Source organism: Pangasianodon hypophthalmus, chromosome 12 (assembly GCF_027358585.1).
Source record: "Pangasianodon hypophthalmus isolate fPanHyp1 chromosome 12, fPanHyp1.pri, whole genome shotgun sequence".
NCBI lineage: Eukaryota > Metazoa > Chordata > Actinopteri > Siluriformes > Pangasiidae > Pangasianodon > Pangasianodon hypophthalmus.
Genome location: NC_069721.1, coordinates 4,862,067 through 4,884,679, shown reverse-complemented (window position 1 = coordinate 4,884,679; position 22,613 = coordinate 4,862,067). Strand labels below are relative to the sequence as shown.

At 41.4% G+C, this 22,613-nt stretch overlaps 2 protein-coding genes across 3 annotated transcripts in view; both read right to left on the bottom strand.

Annotated features, from left to right (window-relative positions):
- Positions 1-558: 558 nt before the first annotated feature.
- On the bottom strand, positions 559-9,175 carry mazb (MYC-associated zinc finger protein b (purine-binding transcription factor)). The gene is made up of 7 exons (XM_026915353.3): positions 8,308-9,175; positions 7,957-8,107; positions 6,127-6,464; positions 4,259-4,512; positions 4,079-4,142; positions 3,658-3,829; positions 559-2,917 (listed from the first exon to the last, which is right to left on the bottom strand). Exons 1-7 carry the CDS (start codon positions 8,338-8,340, stop codon positions 2,589-2,591), a joined length of 1,341 nt encoding a protein of 446 aa, XP_026771154.1. The 5' UTR covers positions 8,341-9,175; the 3' UTR covers positions 559-2,588.
- A 624-nt stretch (positions 9,176-9,799) lies between these two features.
- The window catches only part of taok2b (TAO kinase 2b), a 39,336-nt gene continuing 26,522 nt past the window's right edge, over positions 9,800-22,613 (bottom strand). The window contains exons 16-19 of one of the 2 annotated variants that reach the window (XM_026914978.3): positions 22,031-22,270; positions 17,679-17,891; positions 13,964-14,146; positions 9,800-12,365 (exon numbers count right to left, since the gene is read on the bottom strand). In XM_026914978.3, the coding sequence (XP_026770779.3) occupies positions 11,574-12,365; positions 13,964-14,146; positions 17,679-17,891; positions 22,031-22,270 (1,428 nt within the window). In that variant the 3' untranslated portion in view covers positions 9,800-11,573. Of the gene's footprint in view, positions 12,366-13,963; positions 14,147-17,678; positions 17,892-18,410; positions 22,271-22,613 lie in introns of those variants that run through there. The other variant, XM_053238384.1, reaches the window with a different exon arrangement.

Genomic DNA, 22,613 nt, shown 5'->3' with positions numbered 1-22,613 from the left:
AAACACTTGCTTCACACAATGAAAAACGCAGCATGAATAACAATCATGGCCAAAATATAATTTTTCTTAGTCCTCTTAGAAGCAATAAGTTGCATTCATTTTGTATGAGCTTTTTTTTGCTTGCAGTAAGAAAAAAAATCAAGCATCAGTTAGTTCCTTTATGCATTTTCTAATTTGCTTGAAGATCACGAAGATGTAGTGTCCTATTGAACTAAGTCAACCAAGCGTTTCGCCTTTTTTTTTTAACGAGGCTCCTTTGGCCAAGACTTCACTTACTAACCAAATTCACTAAGGAAAACAATCTTGGTTAACTTTTTAAGGTGCACAATGATCCTGAATACAACTCTTGCTTTTTTGACACATTGTTACCAAACCATTAATGCTCTAGACACAGTTATCCATTTTTACTACACACACACACACACACACACACACACTTTCCCAAAGCATTGCCTTTAAAGTTTAGAGTGAGGTGCTCCATCTCTTGAGTTAAGAAGACAAGAAAATTGTCAAACTGCTCCACACCTTTGTTTCCCTGCATCGCTCCTTCTGTTCTCATTTTATTTGACCTCTTTTTTTTTTATCAACCCCTTTTCACCTCTTCATGGTTTAGAGTGTGTGAGTAGAAAGGTGTGGCAGAGAGAGCAGAATATGAAATACAGTAGGAAGTCACAATCACAGTATCGTTGTATCCTGCAGCAATAAGAGCAAAACAGATTTTAAGAACAACAATAAGGAGAGAGATCCAGCCAGTGCAATCGTACGTAGTACTGAAATTAAGTGTCTAATTGCCCTCATGCCACTTTGAAGCCACCATGGACTTCACAGGCACCTCTGATCATGTTGCAATAATACACTGAAGATCTACATCGTGCTGTGGAGACTGGTATACGTAGTGTTCATGCGTATTGAGTTCCCTTTCTTATTTGCTACAGTGGCTGTGTAATTGGTGAGTATGTGTGTGTGTCTGCTCAGCTAGCTGTGTAATAGCTCTTTTCACAGTATTTGCTCAACAATGTGGATTGGTATGTTTAAGAGAGAGAGAGAGAGAGAGAGAGAGAGAGACAGAGTTATAGTATATACCAGGGCTATTCATCATGTAGGGAAATACAAGTCAACAGCCTAATGGTAAACAAAAGCATGCTACAATATATTTTTTTTTAGAACAAAACACAATAAAACGACACAACAGAGCTATTATTTCATCAGTATACATCAATCAATGTAATTCTTTTTACTTTGTGATGGAAAGCAAATCTGCATGGGACCCATGCTTTTATCACACAACACACATGGGCTAAAGTATTTATTAGTCTATCAGGATTGTTTTTTTACTATTCATATTTATTTATTTATTTATTTTTAACTATTTATGACTACTGACCTTTTTGGCAATGAGACAGACATGCTGAACCTGCACATAAATGTTTGATCTATCAGTGATCTTGTGACTAAAAGACACAATGACAACACAATACAGTGATTATAACTGATAAGAAGTGGATGTCACTATGTTGTCTAGGAAGGTTTTAGCATTCGCTAAAGCTGTTCAATATTTAGTGATTTTGAAGATTTTTTCTCTAATTTTTGCCAGACTTAGACACTTCACTTGCTCTATCCAAACATCCTCCTTTTAAAGACAAGGAAGCGGAAAGTGGCAGTGCTTGGGTCACAGCAAGCAGTTAAAAAACTTGATATCAGATCAACAAATTTAGCAATGCATACACTTAATAATTTAATTTGTAGAATCAGTGTGCAATTGTCTGGGTAGATCTGAGGCACCAACATTGATGCTTTTGTAAGCGACATCCAAGCAAACGACACTCATGGCTAAACACTGAGACACTGGAGGGCTGTTTTCTTTCTAGTTAACCATGTCATGTAAATTTGGAAGGAATTCATCCTCACAAATATGACACTAAGCATAATAATTCCACCAAGCAGCAAAGCACTTCAAATCTATCAAGTCTCTCCAGCACTGGAAGACACAAATGTTTACTCTTCTCTCTTGCTCAGTCCTGTTTGTTTTCCTGTATGCTTTCATTTCCACTCTTCATTTTCTCAAATCCATCAACAGTGGGACCAGAAATTTTGGTCAAATGTCAGCCTTCTTTGCAATCACTTCTGTAAGATATAGCAATGACTCTTCCATAATCCTAAGACGACCCATTTAAGATTGAGCTTCCCTTCTTGCTTATTTATAGCGAAACTTATATGACCTGCCTGTGCACATGCAGAGAGGACTACCTCTTCGAAAAGAAGTTTCCTGATTGCTTAATATAAGGAGAACGACCTTGTTCATTTTTAGTTGCTGGGTCCAGAGCCCAGTCACACATTTTCCCAAAGTGTTACTGATTGCTATTAGAATGTAAAGACAGTTTAGCTACAAAATCAATTACAACAACTTTATTATAGTATCGTTAACAACCTGCTAATTGAATAGTCCTGGTATATACCATTTACATAAACATGTCCTATGCAATACAATGGTATGTACAGAGCTGGGTGCTTGTGTGTGTGTGTGTGTGTGTGTGTGTGATTGCATGTGGATGTCTGTGACTATAGATGTGTGTTACAGGCATGCAGTACTAGCTCTGTGGCTCCTGTGCGATGCAGGAACAGTCGGTGACCAGCAGGTCCACCATGGTGTTGGCGCTCACAAAGACAGCAGGTGCCGGTGCCATGCTGCTGCTGCTGCTGCTCAGCACCACTGTGCCATCAGGTGCACCCTCTCCACTGCTGCTGCCTGGGGGATTGTGGGTACCCATGTGGCCCTGCAGCTGCGTGAGGGTCTTGCAGTGCACGCCACACAAATGACATACTAGAACAGAACCACTGGAACCAAAGCCGCTTTCCTTCCACTCCTGACCGTGGTGCTTCTGAGCATGTATGCGCAGGTACGTAAGCGTTGTAAAACCTAGTAAACAGAGTGTGTTTACATGTGTGGTAATTACACACCCAACAAAATGCCCTTAATCCACATTGTAAAATATATATTTAAATCCCCATTGTGTATTACACGAATTATTAGCAGAATAAATATTTATGGCAGAGAAATTTGAAATGGTAGGTGAAATAGGAAATGGAGCTCTGTGTCAGGGATTAAAAATCACCTTTTTGATTCATATTTATAGAGACCAGGCATTTATTTCACCTTGGGCACATTTCCAATGAGGTTATGAAACTTTTAAACAGAACTAAAAATGTTGCTAGAACTACGACCCTGATTTCTCTGGTGGAAATGCAACCAAAGTTTCTGAGTTCCTGAAATGGTCAAGACAATATGCCCTGCACATGATCTATATATGATTCTAAAATATTTTCTTATTAGAGATTTTGTGGTATTGTGTTGCAAATTTTTTTGTCACACCTCATATACCCGCTAGAGGGTGCACATTGTTACAATTTTTTGTGGACCGCTTTCAAATATTTAAGAATGGGTCAATAGGTCAAAACAAGTTCAAGTCATAATATTAAAATTTTCTAACTAACTAAATAAAAAAATAAATATAGATACAGCTTTTTTAAAACAAACAAACAAACAAATAAATAACTAAAGACTTTGCCTTCTCCTTGAGAGCAAGGTGGGTAAAAAAGAAACTCAGAGAGAGAGAGAGAGAGAGAGAGAGAGAGAGAGAGAGAGAGCACAATACTCACTTCTGTTACACAGATGGCAGGCATGATGTTGTGACTGGTTGTGCACCCTCATGTGATCAGTGATGTATGCAGCTGAGAGCAGTTTGCCGCAGATGTGACATGGAACCTTCTCCTCATGCCGGATCATATGAGCGCGCAGTCGATCTTTTGTGGCAAAACTCGATTCACACGTCTGAAAATAACAAAATTAATCCTCACTCAGCCATTATTACAGTAAATTTTTGATTGATTTTTGTCATGTGTAGCAATCCATGTAACGCAGCAAGCCCTTAACAGTTAGCTTGCAGTTCAAACTATAGAAACTAAAGAGGAAATTAAAGAATAAAACACTTCAGGGTGTGCTGTTATAAGAAAATATATTTCTTATGATGATTTAAAACAGATTCTTCAATATCTCTCTATAAACACAAATGCACCGTACCGGACATTTAAAAGGTCGTTCTGTAGAATGAACTTGTCTGACATGGCTGTTGAGGTGGTCAGGGCTACAGGAAAAAGAGAGATCAAATTCAGACTCTAACATTGACATAAAAACAACATTGCAGCTACAAAAATACACAGTATAATGTTGCACAAGTGTGTGCTTTTGTGAGTTTCAGACCGAGAAAAGGCCTTGGCACAGTGCGGGCACACGTAGGGCTTCTCAACGCCACCCTGGTGTGAGCGCACGTGGTGGCTCATTCGGTCTTTCCTCTTAAAGCGCTGCTGGCACACGGGACAGGAGAAGGGCTTCTCATCCGAGTGCGAGAGCCGGTGCCGATTCAGGTGGTAAACGTCCCTGAAGGCCTTCCCACAAGTCTCACATGCGTGATTCTTTCGCACCACATTAGCATTTGGGGTTGGGTTCACCGGCCTCTGCTTGACACAAGAGAAAATAAAAGGGCAGACAGGCCAAAGACCTTTACAAGGCGTTCATAATATGGATTTTAAAAATGAATTAAAAAACATGCTGTTCTTTAACAAAGATTTTAGAAATTTTGATTTATGGGCAAACTTTCTGTAAACAGATGCTTTATTTAGCATTTTCTGGTGCAGGAGAATAATCGGGATAGAGGACTTTCCTCTTTCTGGTTTCTTGTTAAAGTAACAAGCTGAATTTTTTTGTCTTGTTAACTTCGAGAGTGAGAAAAAAAACAGACTGGCAAAGGCATGACTGTTTATAGTTGTTATAATGTAAGTGACAACAGGAACTAATAGATGTTCCACAACATTAAATGTAACTATAAACTGGCCTTTCATTAGTAAAAACTGTAATTGTTGGCAACATGCTGTGGTACAAGACGAGTAAAACACTTTTTGACATTCTGCTATAAGAAAATAATCAACTTTGTGTGGGAACAGTAACTTTGTTTTGTGTCAGGCTGCATCACACCACCCTGTCGTTATTATTTTCCTCTAAAAGCACGTCCCAAAGTGTTTTATTCCTCTTATACCACAGCAATTTACAACTATTTTTTATATATGAAAGAACAGCACATTGTTTGTTTTATCCATTTATAGTTATGTAAAAATTACTTCCTGTTATCACTTATGACAGCTCCCTTACCACAACTTTTCTCTCTCCGAAAGTTAATAAGACAAATCATGTTGCTGAGAAAACGTAAAGCCCTCCATCCTGAAGGTTTTCTCATGTCAGAAACAGCTTTACCTCTGACAGTTATAAAGCGCTTTCCAAAAAATGCTAAATAAACGTCCACTTACAGAAAACTTCGGAATTTCAACACGTTTTAATCTGTTTATGTGGAGCGTCCGCTATACAAGTCTCTCTGTAAGTCGTTACTATAAAAATGATAATGAATTAAAACAAGCTCAGTAATGTAAAGCTGTGATTTACCTTGCAGCTGGACCTACAGTCAGAGCTGCTGTTATAGAAAATTAATCAGCACCTTCTGACCAATCAGAATTGAGAATTCAGCACTGTTGCGTTACTAGGTGCCTCTCCTCGTATCCAACTGACATCCCAATTTCGATGAGACTGCCCCCTATTCATTATCGCTCATAAGAAAACTAGCGTACACTCTGAAATATGGCTTCTGCTCCTCATGAGCCTCAGTCTAACACAAGTACTGCAAGAAATTACAGAGCAGTAAGTTTATCCTACGGTATATTAATTACAGGCTACTTAGTGAAATTGAGCTGAGGGCAAATTGACTTGTGGTATGCTCAAATATACTCTTTCACTCGAGGCTCTGCAGTGGGAAAACCCCCAGCATTTATATGTCTGCAGGTCTACACCTAGGATGCAACTTCTGAAGTTAAAATGACACCAGAATAAAGCTATTACCATCTTTAAATTTTCTAGATTAAATATTTTCCACCATTCATTAGAATTAATAAATTCAGATAATTCAGCCTTCAGATAAGTGCCCATTAAAAGTGCTATTGATTTGTTGTGTTGCTATTCCTGGTCAACTTAGTGACTTGAATGACGGAAAACCTTCGGAGACAACCTGAGTACATGATACTCACCTGGACTGGCTCCCCCGTTGGCATGACGATGGCTGTTGGGGGGGGAAGGGGCGTGACTGTGCTGGTCATGGCTAAATCACTGGTGTCATGAGTAAGCAGCGGCTGCTGCGGAGGCGGTGTGGGAAGCCCTGAAGTGGGTGGGACTATACTGAGTTGGAGAAGGGACAGAGGCTCAGTAGCCTCTTTAGAGCCGCCTTCCCGGTTCTGGGAGGACCCTCCTTTTAGACGCACACCTGTGTGAACAGACTGGTGCCGCCGCAGGTTGTAGCTATTTTTGAATTGCTTGTTGCAGATGGCACAGATATGAGCAGCACGGCCTGGTCGAACTGGTGGCTTTTCTGGAGGAAAAGACAGAGCATGTGTTTGTGTGTTTTAGGGTGCTGTCAAATATGCAGCATTTAGTTCATTTAAATCTAATCTTGGTGTATTGTAGCATTCAGTGTAATTTTTTTGTGCATCACAGCAATCACACGAGTGTCAACCGAAACAACCGGTCTAAGACCTTCTAAGCGAGAGGGTCGCAGTCTGCTTACAAGAGAACTCTAGTGTGGCTCAACTGCAGTGAGAAAGCGATTCGACTCTGAATTGACCAAACATGCAGTGTGCTTTGGGTTGCAGGCAGCATTTTCTGTAGATGTGAGCTGCTAAACTGCTAAAGGACAGAGGCGTAATACTTCAGAAATAAGAGGAGTTCTGGATATTTGGTCAAAAAAACCAAAAAGAGAACATAAACAGTGGATGCAGACTCAAAATATATTTTAAACTTGTTATTAATATAAATTATTTAATAATTTATTGAGTGCCGGCTCTGTGTTCTCTGTTCTTAGGTGATTTTTGTGATTTCTAAGCGCACTTGGTAAAGGTCTGTTTATATTTTTCCAACTGTGTTTTTCTGACCAACGAATGAAAGAGTTTTAGGAGTACATTTTCAGCCCTACATGTCCCTGAGCCAATGTTTTTTTTTTGGGGGGGGGTTGTTTAATTATGTGTATAATTAACAAACCAAATAGCAAACAAACAACATGTAACAATTTTCACTCTGATTCGGACTTGACAAATAGACTAATAGGTGTGAAAGCACCCGTAGTCACTGCGGAACTAGCATTCTTGCATTCAGAAAAGGAAAGTACAGGACAATCTTGTGTTCTTGGGTGCAGCTTAGACAATGTGGAAAGAAAGAGAAGATGGTAACAGGCAATGGTGACAGAATAAAAAAAAAAAAGAAAAAAAGAAAGGCACTAAAAATATCAGTTTCACCATGGCAGCCTATTCGTTTTTCGCTTCTCTTCAGAATAGAACATTTTAGTTGCCTGAACTACAACTATTTATATTTCCTGTACTAGCTCTCTGAGATTTGGCTAAAATTGTGACAGAAGTACAATATTTAACCCTTAGGTGGTCTTACATTATGTCTACTCCCTTTGTCCTAACGGTCAAAAATGACCCGCCTTCACTAACTCCTTAAAATAAAGAGGCTTCATTGAATTTTAAACCCCAAATCTATTTTTCATGAAGAAACAATCTGTCATTCATCAGAAACTTTGTGAATATCTTTTTTCCCTCTTCACAGTGCAGAAAGACTGCATTTAAGCAGTGGACACCACTCTTTTTCTCGGCTGGTAAACATAGTGGCGGGTCATTTTTGCCCCTAAGACAACACAAGGGTTAAAAGTGAGCTCTGTATTTATCCTATGTGAGATCAAAGTAACAGATCAGCAGAAATTTCACATCATAAGAATCTAAGGACAAAAGCAAGCAGCATGTTCTCTCTCCTTGCACATGAACTGGATGTGTGTGTCTCTCTCTGTAAACCCTTCCTTCCCCTCTTACCAGGTACAGGGTCCTCACTGAGGGCGGTGGTGTCCACAGTCGACGGGGGCGTGGCCACGGGCTCGGGGGGCGGGCTCTGAGGCGAGCTCGCGTGGACCTGCATGAGCTCTGATTGGAGAGAGCCCTCCAGATGGGTTTGGGTGGGCGTGGTCTAAGAAGACAATTCCAAAACATTTAAGGTTTTGCATGTAACACTGTCTCTGTTTTCAGCATGAACTTATGCTAAGTTTCTGTCAGGGACTGTAACAACTGTGGTGTAACTTCTATAAAAATAAAGCACTGATTATGAGTGAAAAAAAAGAGAGAAAAAGTTAAAGAGGTCCACTAACACACACAAAACAGACAGCTCACCTGGAAGAGAAAACTGCTCCATGCAGTGTCCATGTTGTTCCGCAGGTAAGAGATAAATAACTACAGACTAAAACTTTCCGATTCAGCCGCGACTTGCTGGTGTCCTCTAACATAAGAAACCTACCAGCACTGCGATAATAATAATAATAATAATAATAATAATGATAATAATAATAGTCAGAATGTCACTTTTATTGCCTGATACACTGAACTATCGCAGTGATGGATTAAAATCAGTGTATCTGCACAGAAGCGCTCGCTGTTATAATCCAGTTCAAACCGGACAATTATCACTACTACATGTATATGTAAACTAACCGCAATGTTCGCTGAACCGTCGGAAACTTAACACGCAATTAAGCAACTCGACGAACGAAAGCAGTAATTGTTAGTTATACAACCTTACACACAACATGCAGCAAAACACATTATGATCTGCTTCGTTTTTAGACCTTGTTTTAACCGTCACACAGTATGGGACTGACGCGTTTTGAAAGAGGTTTAAAAAACCGAACCGATTCATAAATCTGTGTTGTTATTTTTGTCCCCCTCCCCTGGCTTCCCCCCGCCCGCCCCGAACAGGCCAATCGGGTGTTTTGGTCGAAGCCTCGGTGTTGCGTTCACGCCGTGACCCGGGCAAGTGGTGCCGGAGCCCGGCCGCGGCCTACCGCTCCACCTCGGCGCTTCCCTTCGCACGATGACATCTTTCCTTTTTTTTTCTTTTTTTTTTTTTTTTTTTTTGAATCGCGGTGCTCGCTCTCACTCTCACCCTCTCTCTCTCTCCTCCCTCCCTCCTCCCCTGTCTCCTTTCTTCCTTTTCTTTTTTAAATTCCTCTTTCTTCTCCCCCTCCTCTCCTTTTCTCTCTCACCGCTATGTCCCCGGTTGCTCTTAAAGGGATGTGGCAGCCGGAGTTAAACTCCCCCCCCCTCCCGCCTTCCCCCTTATTTCCGTCCAACTGTAGAGAGCGAGAGCGAGAGAAAGCTGTGTTACACCCCGCGCTGCACAGTACCGTGCTGAATAGTATCTCAAATACTACAGTGGCATACTATTTTCACATGCTATTTAGCACGCTAATGTGCGGTTTCGGACGCAGCCAACCTGCATCGAAAGAGCTCAGGATCTCCGCCGACAGAAATAACACTGCAGCGCGTTTACTGCGCTGACGTCACAGGACCAGATTCACCAAAGAGAAAGAATAAGCACATAAATAACGGGCAAGCGGCGCGTGTCTTAAAGGGCGCGTTTCACTCTGGACATTATGAATGTGACTATCTAAGGGAAAAGTATTGCATACAGGAAAACATGGAGGAAAAGAAATTGCAAAATAAAAATGTTTAAATGCTGGTGATGATATAAATATACAACCCCATGTTTCACTACAGTGTTGAAACAATAACTCAATACCAAAAATAATAATAATAATAATAATAATAGTAATAATAATAAAATAAAAAATTGTTGGTGAAAACTCAAAATAATGACAGGAAGCCATTCGATGTTTAATATTAATTTATTACCTTTTAAATTACTTTTCATTTTGTTCAACACATTTCCAAATGACCCCTTTCTTTCAAGCCAGAAACAGCTTAATGTAAATATTTAATAAGTTTAAAGTCTTTACTAAAAATGTCCTCTCAGCAAAACCTGCTCTATCCAGTAGTCACTTTCACAGTCAGCCTACACATACAAACACATATCCTAAACACGAGAGCCTCCTTTACCATCATACATGAACGCGGACATGGGCCGGCCCCCTCTGGGGTCAGCTCAGTCGGCATTAGCCCTTGCTTATACTATTTAGAGCAGATCATGGAAAACTGCTCTGAAACCAGTCATGGGGCATAAAATACATTTCTATGGCACATCATTGGCCCTCCCATCAACTAGATATTCAACAAACACGAGTTGTTCTGCATGCACTGTTTTAAACCAAGCACAAAGGATGGAGATTATACAGAGTCATCGGAGCTGGTGTTTGTCACTTTTTTGTATCGCTGAGGAGCAAACACTGTCTTGGTGATTACCCTATGACTGGAGAATGCACTATTCTTGTGTGTTTGTACACTCCCATCGTTTTATATACATCTGTGGATATTTTTTGGACAAGAATTTCATGCTTTCTTTAAGGGCAGTTTTAATTTTGCCAAGAAGAAGAAAAAAAAAAAAAAAAATAATATAGCCTCAATATTCCCCACAAGTCCTCCAGTCCTTTACATTAAAAAAAACATCCAACATTTAATAAACTATTATTCATTCTCAGAAGAGGTCTCTCTTCATGTGTGATTTCCTTAATATTACTGATTGCAATCCAGTATAACTAGAGAGTTTGATGTCACATTCTTACTGTTTTAAAAAAAGATTCTTACCCAACATGGTGTTCATGGTTGGTTTTAAAAAAAAGTGGCAATATTACTGAATTGTGTACAATTCGGCCAACACGCATTCATACAAATTATTAATAATCAAATATTTGTAACTATTAATACCTATAACACACCAAATCTGACACAGTAACATTTTTTAAGTTAAAATAATTTGTTTTACAAGGTAACTGGTCAAAATGGACTTTTGTGTTTGGGGAAAAAAAATGTGCACATGATAAAGATGGAACTCCCCGCAGTAGCTAAATGTTCAGAATATTCCATTCACATATTATATCAAAGTTATGATGATTATCATTACTATAGAAAACTGTGGACACAATGCTTTAACACTTCGGATATTATATACAATAAAAGATCCAATTGGTGGGAACCTGACTAAATGTCTACGATGGACAAGTACAGTAGCCTTACGTATTCAAATGTAGGTTACAAATACAAATGTATTTTTTTGTACATTAATCTCATGCACTGGAGCAACGCCCACAGACACAAATGCCATTGTAAAGTCTGATTGACAACCTTTTTTTAATACACGCACACACAGTTGTGTAAGTGTTGAAAGACATAATTGTAACCTTATAAACATTCTGCATTCTTATCTTGAGTACATTTGCAAGTTGCAAGTATTCTCCATCACCGAATAGAAATTTATGTACCACATCGTTCCTTTAAAACTTCTTAAAGGCAGTGGTGATGATCCAAGCCAGTCATGTTTTCAACATTAAAAAATGAAAAACCTACGATGTCCAACAGCTAAATAAAAACAGCAATAAGGTGTGCTCTTTCTTTTTCTCTCCTTTTTTAACTCCCCTATTTAAAATGCATCAGATGGAAAAAAGCAAAAATACCCAAACAAATCTTCTGAGGATTTACATTCTGCTCTAAGAGTAGGAGAGATGGGAGCCATTGGAGATGTGGGAGGTGACAGAGGTGCTGCGGCTCAATACTCCATCGGCACTTGGTCCTCCGCCCCCAGACGCCGTTCTGCGCAGTGGCTGAGGGCTGTTCCTCAGAGCCATCAGGCTTGGGCCTCGCACCACTAGCCCTCCTCCACCTCCTCCATATACCCCCTGAGAAGAGGAGGAGGAAGATGAGGAGGAGGATGAAAGTGAGATGGAGGCTGGGGCTGGAGGAGGAGGAGGGAGAAGAGCCAGTGACTGAGAGGAGGAACGAGAGGGAAGATGATGTGGGAAGGCATGGGGGTGGACGAGCTCAGCTCTCCCCCCACCTCCTCCCCATTCCCTCTCCTTTTCCCGATCCCTATCCCTCTCTCGCTCACGGTACAGCTGTGGTGTGCTTTGATGGTGGTAGTGTTGAGCCAGGTGGTGGCGATGATGATGGTGAGAGGAAGATGAGGATGAAGACGAGGAGCGGGAGGAGTGGTGCAAAGGGCCCAGGGCATGGGAGGAGGAAGAGGAGGAAGATTCAGAGCGGCTGGGACCACGGCGTGGGTGAGCGTGCAGGTGGGGTGGTGCACCTCCATGGCTCCAGTGCCCAGACTGATAACCCTGCTTTGGATATGCTTCAGAGGGAATGCCCGTCAATGCCAGGCTGCTGAAGCCAAGACGCAGGCTCTCTGAATCGAAGGCCTCGATCTCACCCGCTTGACGCTCTAGCAGTGAACGGATCCTCTCAGAGCGCTCATTCTGCAAGGACAGCATCTCCTCCTCTATCTGCACAGAGGCACAGGGTATAAGAGCTTAAGGCCAAAAATCTCACTCAATATATGACTCACAGATTCTTTTTAAATTTGCATTTTGCCCTAATCAGCTTAAAGGACAGGTAACTGTCCTTGCCATGAATCAGTGTTTGTGAGGAGCACACACTCTCTAAACCTGTTAAAAACAAGACCTAAGCATTCACATATATACTCACCATTCACTTTATTAGGAACACCTGTACATTCTTGAAGTTATCCAATCAGCCAATCATGTAGCAGCAGTGCAATGCAAAAAAAAAACAAAAAAACATGCAGATACAGGTCAAGAGCTTCAGGTAATGTTCACATCAAGCATCAGAATGAAGACTTTGATCATGGCATGGTTGTTGGTACCAGATGGGCTGGTCTGAGTATTCCATAAACTGCTGATCTCCTGAGAATTTCAGACACAACAGTCTCTAGAGTTTAGACAGAATGGTGTGAAAAACAAAAACATCCTGTGTGTGGAGAGTCTGCAGGATGAAACACATTGTTGATGAGAGAGAACAGGGGAGAATGACTAGACTGGTTTGAGCTGACAGAAAGTCTATAGTAAATTAAATAAGCACTCTTTACAACCACAGTGTGCAGAACAGCATCTCAGAATGCACAACACATCAAACCTTGTGGATGAGCTACAACAGCAGTAGACCACATCAGGTTCCACTTCTGTCAGCCAAGAACAAGAATCTGAGGCTATCATGGGCACAGGATCACAGAAACTGGACAGTTGAAGACTGGAAAAAGACCAGGTGATTTTTTCTTCTAATCTTCAACTGTCCAGTTTGGGTGAGCCTGTGCCCAGTATAGCCTCAGATTCTTGTTCTTGGCTGACAGGAGAGGATCCTGATGTGGTCTTCTGCTGTTGTGGACAAGGTTTGATGTGTTGTGCATTCTGAGATGCTTTTCTTCTCACCATGGTTGTAAAGAGGGCTTATCTGAGTTACTATAGACTTCCTTTCAGCTCAGACCAGTCTAGTCATTCTCTTCTGATCTCCTCTGAAGGTGTTTCAGCCTGCAGACCCTCCACACAAAGGATGTTTTTTGTTTTTCACACCATTCTATGTAAACTCTAGAGACTGTTGTGTGTAAAAATCTCAGATCAGCAGTTTATGAAATACTCAAACCAGCCCATCTGGTATCAATATCCCTGCCACAATCAAAGTCACAGAGATCACACTTTTTCTTCATTCTGATGTTTGATATGAACATTACCCAATGCTCTTGACCTGTATCTGCATAATTTTTGCAACGCACTGCTGCCACATGATTGTCTGATTAGACAACTGTATGAATGAGCAGGTGTACAGGTGTTCCTAATAAAGTGAACAGTGAGTGTATATGTATATGAAATAAAAGCATTAACATTATTTTGGTTCACTTTCCACTATTAGAATATCCACTAAATTAAATATGACTAAATTAATACTTAAGATTACTTAATTTAGTGTGCCTGTAACTGGTCAGCACTGTTAAACTTTACACTGACAGCAATTCTAAAGCAAACAAGATGCTAACTGGGCATCTTTTATTTACAGTTATCCATTGATCTTTATGCTAAGGAACTCTTACCCTCTGCTCCAGCAGAGCTCTACGGATGGACACTCTCTGCTCCAGGTCCTTGACCTCTCTCTCATGCTGCGAATCAGTGTGAATCTTGATCTTACTCTGATATGCATTCAGCAGCTCAAGTTCCTGCTGCAGCTGCATCTTCAGTGCCTGATACTCTGCCTCCTGGGTCTCGTCCAATCTCAGCTGAAGAAACAGAATACATAGCCAATGAGGCGTGGCCCCTGGGGAGGGGGCAGGAACATTACCCACCAATTGTATCAACTGTTGACATGCGAGAAATATAGACAACGGGCACTAATGTAGCTCCATGTAATATTAAATAAATGTCTCCTTACAGAAAGCTTCACAATATCAATGACACTTTTTTCTTTGCTAAATAACAACACATTTTTAAACCCGTTACTCCAAGGTTATATGGAGCACTATACAAGTCCCTGTGGTTACTATAGAAATCATAATATAGAATGTGCACCTTTATATAAGACACTGATTTGCCTTGGAGCCTGGTATTACTCAGTGCTGCTGTTACATGAAATTAATCAACACCTTTTGAGCAAACAGAATCAAGAATTCAACAATGTTGTGGTATAAGTGGAGGAGACGGCCTACACTGTGTAGCAGCTGCCAGCTCAGTTTCATAATTTGCAACTTCAGGTAGTTCTAATCACTGTGGGCGGTGCTTAACACCTGGATATGCTTTCGTGAGCAGCATGCTTAGAATTTCAACAAAGAGACAACATGACAATGTTGCAGTATTTGCTATAAAGTCAACAATCCCAGCATCCTTAGTAGAAGCTGGAATCGAAGATAATGGCCCAAGTCACTTTTCTGTACTCACCAAAGCCCATTGGACCACTTTGGACTTTGGCCAGAGCTGCAGTTTTTTCTGTCCTCTAAACCTGTGATACACAGGTTTTTTTTTTTCTGTTTTCTTCTCTTATCTCCCACCGCAGTGAGTGTACCCATTTTTTTTCTCCATGTTGGCTGTGTGTCGGTCCCTCCATTGCCTAATGCCATCTGCAATTTGCCAAACCAAAAACTGCTCGTCTGATGCACCTGGCCTGCAGACTCACGGCTAACAACTCCTGCGAACCATGCACACTCAGGCTTGCACTGACTGACTCAGTATAGACGTCAGGAAAAAAGCATGTGAAGACAACGACTTCAGACATGGCTCAGATAAAATTGCTGATTTTGAAAATAGAGCTATACACAATGTCTCATGCCCCACTGCAAAGCCCGATAGCCAGTGGTCCAAGCCTCTCACATGGTGCTCAACTGAGACACATGAGGACAGTGTGTCTGTAAACTTTTTTAAGCTGGATAATGAACCAACAACCAACTCTCAGTTCTGATAGTGTTCAGAGAGGTCTCAACCTCTGCCAGCCCACAGATGCAACTGGAAAGCTCCGAACTAGCCATAAAGGCCATTCTTACATAGTTTACATGGTTACATTAAAAGATTACATCTGTATATCAGACTTTAAGCAGTCACCATCCACATGTTGAGGCTCCGTGGTGAGAGCCTGAACCACATTCACCCGTGGAGCCCTGCATCACATCACTGGTAGCATCATCAGTCAGAGTGTTACGCTCTGATTTATGCTGTCCCAGTATCGAGTGCAGATGTACTGACGACCGCCTGACAAGAGCTTATGATTATTACTGCATGTCTGCCATGCATGGGCAATTCTATGGTGATTTTCCAGCTAGCGCTGAAGCAGCTGCTCATCAAGGCCTTGGCACATGGCTCAAGAGATGGGAAAATTCTATGCCAGGTTGGTCAATGTGTAGCAGGTGTGGCTGGCACAGTCCACCATAGGTGTATGGAATAATGTCCCAGGGCTCTACTGAAAGCCAGAGTGACTCCATGGTTCGGACCCTCCGAAGCCAGGTTGGAGAGAGAGAGGGGAAAAAAAAAAAAAAAAACGCAAGAAGAACGAGGGCTGGCAGCTGGATGCTTCACAGCCAAACACCCACCTATCGGATGTACATCACATCAGCGGGTCCTAAATACCTTGTCACAAGGGTACCATCTCAAGTTCTGTCGTCTGGCCCAACCTTCTCAAGGCCCCGGCAAATTCAGTCCCCAAAAAAGTCACTGCTCTGACCCAAGAAGTTCATTCCCTCTCAGATAGAGGCACATTAGTAAAAAAAAACAAAAAAACAAAAAACATGCTGTTATGAACAAGGGGTTCCACTCAACACATCTTCTGTCCTATTCTAGACCTGAGAGGACTGAATTGGTTCCTGAAAGTCCTTCCCTTTCACATGTTTAAGTTGGTTGGACTGGTTCATTGTGGGATCTCCCCCTTGTGTTGGAGTCCCTCAAGTCCATCTCTGTTAACCCATTCATGACATTGCATGTCTTGGCGATAAGCTTGCCCTGCATACACTGAAGGTTGGATGACTCCAGAGTGACCTTGTGGCCAAACACAGAGTTCCTGTGCAAGGGTATGTCACCTAAGTTTGTGAACCAGGCAATTGTCCTTGCAGCATTCTATGAAGGTCAATCTGCAAAACATTCCCTTCTGTGTCCAGTATGAGGCTTACAGTACTATTTGAACTGCATGGCAGCTATTGATTCATTGGACCAGTTATTCATCTGTCTCAGTGCAAAGACATGGGGTGCTCCCATGTCTAAGGAGAGATTGGCCCATTGGGTGACAGATGGAGTGTTCACATGGAGTGTTGCATCCTCATGGGCATTACTGAGAGGTGTACTGCTCCAGGACAGGTTCTACAAGTTCAACATTGCTTCCCCTGATGGTGTGTGTGTGGCGATCATCTCCAAACACCTTCCCAGTTAGCCACAAGGGAGTACATTCGTCATGACCTTGCGGCACGGGGGGCGTAACTGGGTGTTAAACACTGCCCCTGGTGGTTAGGAGAGGTGAAACAGAACAGTAGTTATGGAGGTAACTGTGGTTCTATGAACAACTGATAACCGCCAGAGTTCCCTGTCATTCAGAACTGCTGTCTACCAGGCGAATATGTTACAAGAGAAGAAGTATTTATAGCAAATACTGCATCACTGTCACACCGTGACATTGCTGAAGGTCTCAGGATGGTGGGCATGCACAAGAGAACATCCAGGTGTTAAATACCTCCTCTGGCAGTTATCCGGAATTCACAGAGTTTGCAGTTACATCCATAACTATAATTTTCTTCTGTTTTAGAGAATAACTTTACAGCATAACTTGTCCCAACTTAAACTGTGACCTCCTGCCCAGAATCAGTGTGGATTCAAACAAGTGTGGTGACTGATGCTCAACATGAACTTCATTTGGAGTAATTAAGGTTAAGGTCTAATCCAGAAAAGAAAAAAAAAGGAATAACACTGATGTAGGAAATGACCTACCTCCTCCAATTGTGTCCCTTTGTTTGTATTACTGGATCTTAACGGACTGTTATCAATTCGTAAATGTTAATGGTGACTTCTTTATGTATACAAAAGAAAAATCGCAGTCTGTGTTTTTCCTATATCAAGTTACTTCTCATAATTTTGATATAATTTCCTCATAATTAGACTGAATGAAAGTATAAACTAGGGCACTGACTTTGGTTAATATTCCAGCCCAGCCCAGATTTTACTCTGAAATCACATTTTCTTTCCACCAACAAGGGCAGGCCATTAATAGAGCACCACGAGGGCCATGGATAAGTTAAAGAGGGTGGTTTTAAACTGGGATTGCCATGTCCTTGCCTTACTCACAGCCTGTGTGGACAGCATGTCGTTGATGGAGTGGTCATACTGCTCAGCAAGGATGGCTAACTTGCGTGTCTGCTCGTCCTTCAGCCTTTTTAGCATGGCCTTGTGATCCGATTTGGGGGTGTTTTCCAGCAGGTGGTTCCTCAATGCCTTATACTGCCGCGTCTGGATCTTACATGTGTCCTGGAATTGTCGCTTGATCTGCAGCTCCTTGGACTATAAGAACAAAGAATACTGAAGAAGGGGGTAATGATAGCATAAATATGGATTAAGAAAAAAAAAAAAAAAGTTTTTATCACTCATGTTGAGGAAAATGCAATCTCTATCCAAGTAATATAACCTCATGTTCTTCAAAAATAAATAAATAAAAGATCAATATCATAAAGAATTTGCCAAGTGTCAGCAGACCTTGAAGTATTCCACTTACCCGTCAGACACTAGAGTCTGAAAGAAGACTTTGTATATATATTGCCAAGGTCAACATCTATTCACTAACATTATTAAGCTACACACTTGTTTTAAACTTAATTTTGAACATACACTCTAGACTAGCTAAACTGATCTGTTCTAAGTGAAAAATAATGCTGGGAGCCATCATTTAAGTCTCAGCTAAACAGGTAGGTCAGATAGGCAGAAATCATATGATCATAAGAAAAGAAAAAAAAAAGAAAAGAAAAGAAAAAGCTGAAATCAATACAGATGGCAAAAATGCAAATCAAAACAAACAAAAGATGATTTCAACAGAAAAAAATTTATTTGACATAAAGACATAAGAAAATAACTGTTTATATTTAAATACAGTGAACATCCATTCATTCACACAGTGAGGATGAAATGCACACAGAATGGCCTTGAAACACAAGGTGCTTGACTAAAGGTTAAAAAAAAAAAAAGCACAAATATATTATTTAAATAATTGCTGATTCAAAGAATAGACACAGAAAATGTGTAAACAAAGATGAAATGTTCACAAAAAATTACATTCAAAAACAACTGTTATGGCTGAACTACAACTGTGTTTTGTTACTGGTTCACATTTGGTCAAATTTGCTTCTATGTAGCTCATATCATTTAAAATTTGTTTAAATAAAACAAACCTTGGTTTGCATCTACTCTTGTACTAATATGTTGGGTCATTCCATCTTTTTTAAATAAATAAAATGCTTTTTTCAAGTTTTAATCAATATTGAGACCATTTAAGATTAGAACAGTGCAAGATAGTAAGTAATAAGTAATAAAGCGTCTTGTTTTTTTCATGGATTTTATGGCTTTAGAGATCTTTGGTATGATTTTGGATCATCGGCACACCCCACAGAGCTGCCATAATGGCTTAGCCTTAGGAAAGTAGCCTTAGCAACTACAAAAACAGCTAAGCAAATTATGAAATAATTTGATATAAGTAGAATATTTGCTGTCCAACAGTAAATATGTTGTCTTCATATAAAAGTATATGACTAAAATGTTTACATGGTAAATCATTCATTCATTCAGTCATCTTCAGTAACCGTTTATCCTGGTCAGGGTTGCAGTGAATCTGGAGCCTATCCTGGGTGTGAGGTGGGAATACACCCTGGCTGAGACACCAGTCTATCACAATACATAGTAAATAATTAAACTTATTCCCAATAAAACACAACACTATTATTAAGATCATCGTCTTTTTAGCCCTATTTAGCCCAGTACTCAAATCAACCTGAAGGCATTTTCTCATATAGGTATAAATGTAGCCTTAGAGACATGGAACATTTCTCTCAGATCTGTGCTTATTGGGCTTTAAAATAATGGTTGGACTAATGGTTCAGACTTTTTTTTAGCTTCATTATGTTCTGAGGCAAACATGCAACTGCAATTTCTTTACAAGCTGCATTCAAAACTCACTTGAACCCGTTACTCTTGAGAAGAGAAAGGCCAAATGACAAAAACAAAACAAAGCGAATTGTTTTAAAGTAAGGCCTAAAACATATCATTATAACACCAAGGCAGCTGTCATTATTACAGCAATCAAAATGGGAATACAGTGATCTCCCAGAGCATGCAAGTAATTTACTATCAAAATTCATAGTGTTTTTTGTTTGTTTGTTTTGTTTTTTCCCCAGGGTTGGGCTAGTGGGGGTTAGGGAAATTGAGGGGAGTGCTCCATAGTGTAAAAATGTTAAATAACAGTACAGTTTTCACAGTGGGTGCTACAGTGACATCTGCATCTTAATAATTGTAGCTATGGCTTCAGAATTAGGCCTATAGCATCAGTCTCTGACTGCCCTTTTGAAATAAGCTGTAATGCTAGCAACTTTTCTGAAATCCTTCACAAGCACACCAACACAAAAGGGAAGGGTGAAAAAAAAATTGCACAAACATGGTCATGAAATAATAACCATAAGACATACTTCTTAGTAATTAAGAACAAAAAATTCAATGATTAAAATTAAGACAGTAAAACTTTTACAAAAAGCACAATCTTGATTAATACTTTATATTCACTGATTGATGGATAGTGAATATGGGAGTTGGACAGACAGGATGTAATGGGGTGATTTAAAGCCAGTAAACATATGAGGCTCAATCTGAGCGTGCAAAATGTATGGAAAAATACATAAGAATGCACAGCATGAATGATCAGTCACTCACACAGACAGCAAATACTTTGGCAATTCCTTTGTTCACTCTCCTGGTAATGCAATTGCCATGTTTTCTATCTACCTCCACGGCACAATCTTCCCCCTCATGCTCCTTCCTGAGGATGTCCTCCTCAGCCCACTCTCCCACCTCCCTTCCTCTCTGTGCATCATCTCCCGCTCCCTTCTTCGTCGCTCCCTCTCTCTCCTCTCCCTCATCCTGCGCTTCTGTTCCCTCACTTCACGTGGTAGGAGTCGGGGCAGCCTGCTCGGTTTCTCTTCCCTTAAAAGCCCTAAAGCCCTCAATCTACACAGGTAATGTGGAGGAAGCTCTTTAAGTATTCGGTTTGCTAAACGCAGCACTAGCGAATTAGCCAGATCTGCTAAAACGCCCAAGGGACGCCGAGCAAAGCGTTTGACCCAAACGTAAACCCAAGACTCATGCTTAGCCTGGAACTCGGTACGTAGGGTCCGGGCAGGAACAGGTATGCGGGAGTGCCTTCCACCACAATTACGTCCTGCTTTGGGAAACATATCAAAGAGGCTGCGCTCAGCCATGCCACCCGTGAGTGACTGGCACAGAGTGAACAGTGGCTTTGGTAGACGGAAAAGCAGACGCACCCAGAATCGGGCAAGCTTTCGGGGTGCATTCTGGAGGAAGACGCGCGCTGGACGCACCACCAGCACCAACACCAAGTAGAGAGAAAGGAAGAGTGAGGGCGAGCTGAGGAAGAAAGCCGAGATCAGGGCCAAAGGAACGTAATAGAGGCCCAGACTCAGTGCCAGGCCCATACTGAACAGCCCCGATGCCCAGAGCACGAGTGAGAAAAATGCAGAAAGAGAGAGTGACCAGAGTGAGCGAAGGAATAGGTAAGAGAAAAAGAGAGCCAAGAAGGCTAGCTCAGCTGAAAGAACCAGGGATGCAAGGGAGGGAAGAGGAGGAGAGCGGCGAAGGGAGAGAAGGAAGATAGAGAGGAAGAGGAGGGTTGGGAAGGATGGTTTGGCTGCTGCAGAGAGGGAGAGGACAAGACATATGGTGTGAGAAAAGAGTGAAGGGATGGATGGTTGAGAACTGGGGGTGCTGGGAGGAGGGCAAATAGGAGGAGGTTCCAGTTCATCTAGAGTGTCAGGGAAGTAGAATTCAGAGAGCTCATCTCGTTGAGGGATTTCAAGAGAAGAGGAAGGGATAAGCTCTGATGGACAGCCATCAGCCACGCCTCTACCCTCTTCTCCCTCTTCCTCAGTCTCTACCTCCGTCTCACTGCTTGCATCCTCCTCCTTATCCCACTGCAGCCCTTCTACTAGTCTTTGATCCCCTAAACCTTTGTCTTCCACTCTCTCCTCCAACTGCCATTCTTTATTCTCTCCCCCCAAATCATGGCACTTCTCCTTCTGCTCATCTATGTTTTCTTCTTTGGCATGTTCAAATAGCATAACCTCCTCTTCTGTCTCTCCATCAGCCTCTTTCTCTCTGCCATGCTCATCTAAAGGCTGCAAATAGCTTCCTTCATCACCCCCTCTTTTCTCAGTTTCATCAACTTTTACACTCTCTGCCTCCTGTGCACTCTTTTCCACAGGTGGAGTGTGCGCCCCACAGAACATGCTCCCATCCTCTTCCCTCTCTACTCCCTCAAAAACCTCTTCTGCCCTTTCCTTTACCAGCCCACTGCATGAACTCTCAATCCCTTCCCCATGTCCGTCAGGACCCTCTCCACTGCTCTCTGTGCTGTCACGCTCACTCACTCTTAGGCTCTTTGGCTGCTGACGGACTTCGACAGCATGTTTCTGGCGCAACTCCTGTTCACGCCGCTTGTTGTATTCGAGCTGGTTGGTGAGTTCACTCTGGTGCTGTGTGCGTATCAGCTCTGCCCGAGTTCTCTGCACCAGACCCAGCTGACGCAGCTCTAGCTCTTGTGTGGACTCATGGTGCCGCAGCAGCATTGCACACTCCAGGTCCTTCAGTGTCTGTTTCTTATTCAGGTCCTATAGGGATAGAGAGAAAATGGTTGACAGAAAAGGAATTGAGGGCTTTTGGATATTTCTTCAAGTATACTGTTATTTCAGTGGGCCATTTTATAAATGTAATCATATACCTAGCTATGTGTGACTGATAATGTACAGCCTTTTCTGTTACTTTTTCCATTTACTTCCTTGTAAAAGTTACGTAGAGATGTGCATTTTGGTCATTTTCACAGCTCAAATACTTGAAACTTTAAACACTTTCGACCTTTAATTACCGACCTGATCATGAATTTATGAACCATAAAAAACATTGTTTTTAGTCCCTCGTAAAAGCTCAAAACATTTTCAATATAGTTTTTCACAA

What these genes read in the sequence shown, in the direction of transcription:
- mazb (XM_026915353.3), bottom strand. Translation starts at nt 8,340, where the DNA reads ATGGACACTGCATGGAGCAGTTTTCTCTTCCAG. An exon ending in CAACGGGGGAGCCAGTCCAG is followed by an intron (nt 4,513 to 6,126) that starts GTGAGTATCATG and finishes TGTGTCAAGCAG; the next exon opens with AGGCCGGTGAACCCAACCCC. An exon ending in TGTGCCAAGGCCTTTTCTCG is followed by an intron (nt 4,143 to 4,258) that starts GTCTGAAACTCA and finishes TTTTTCCTGTAG; the next exon opens with CCCTGACCACCTCAACAGCC.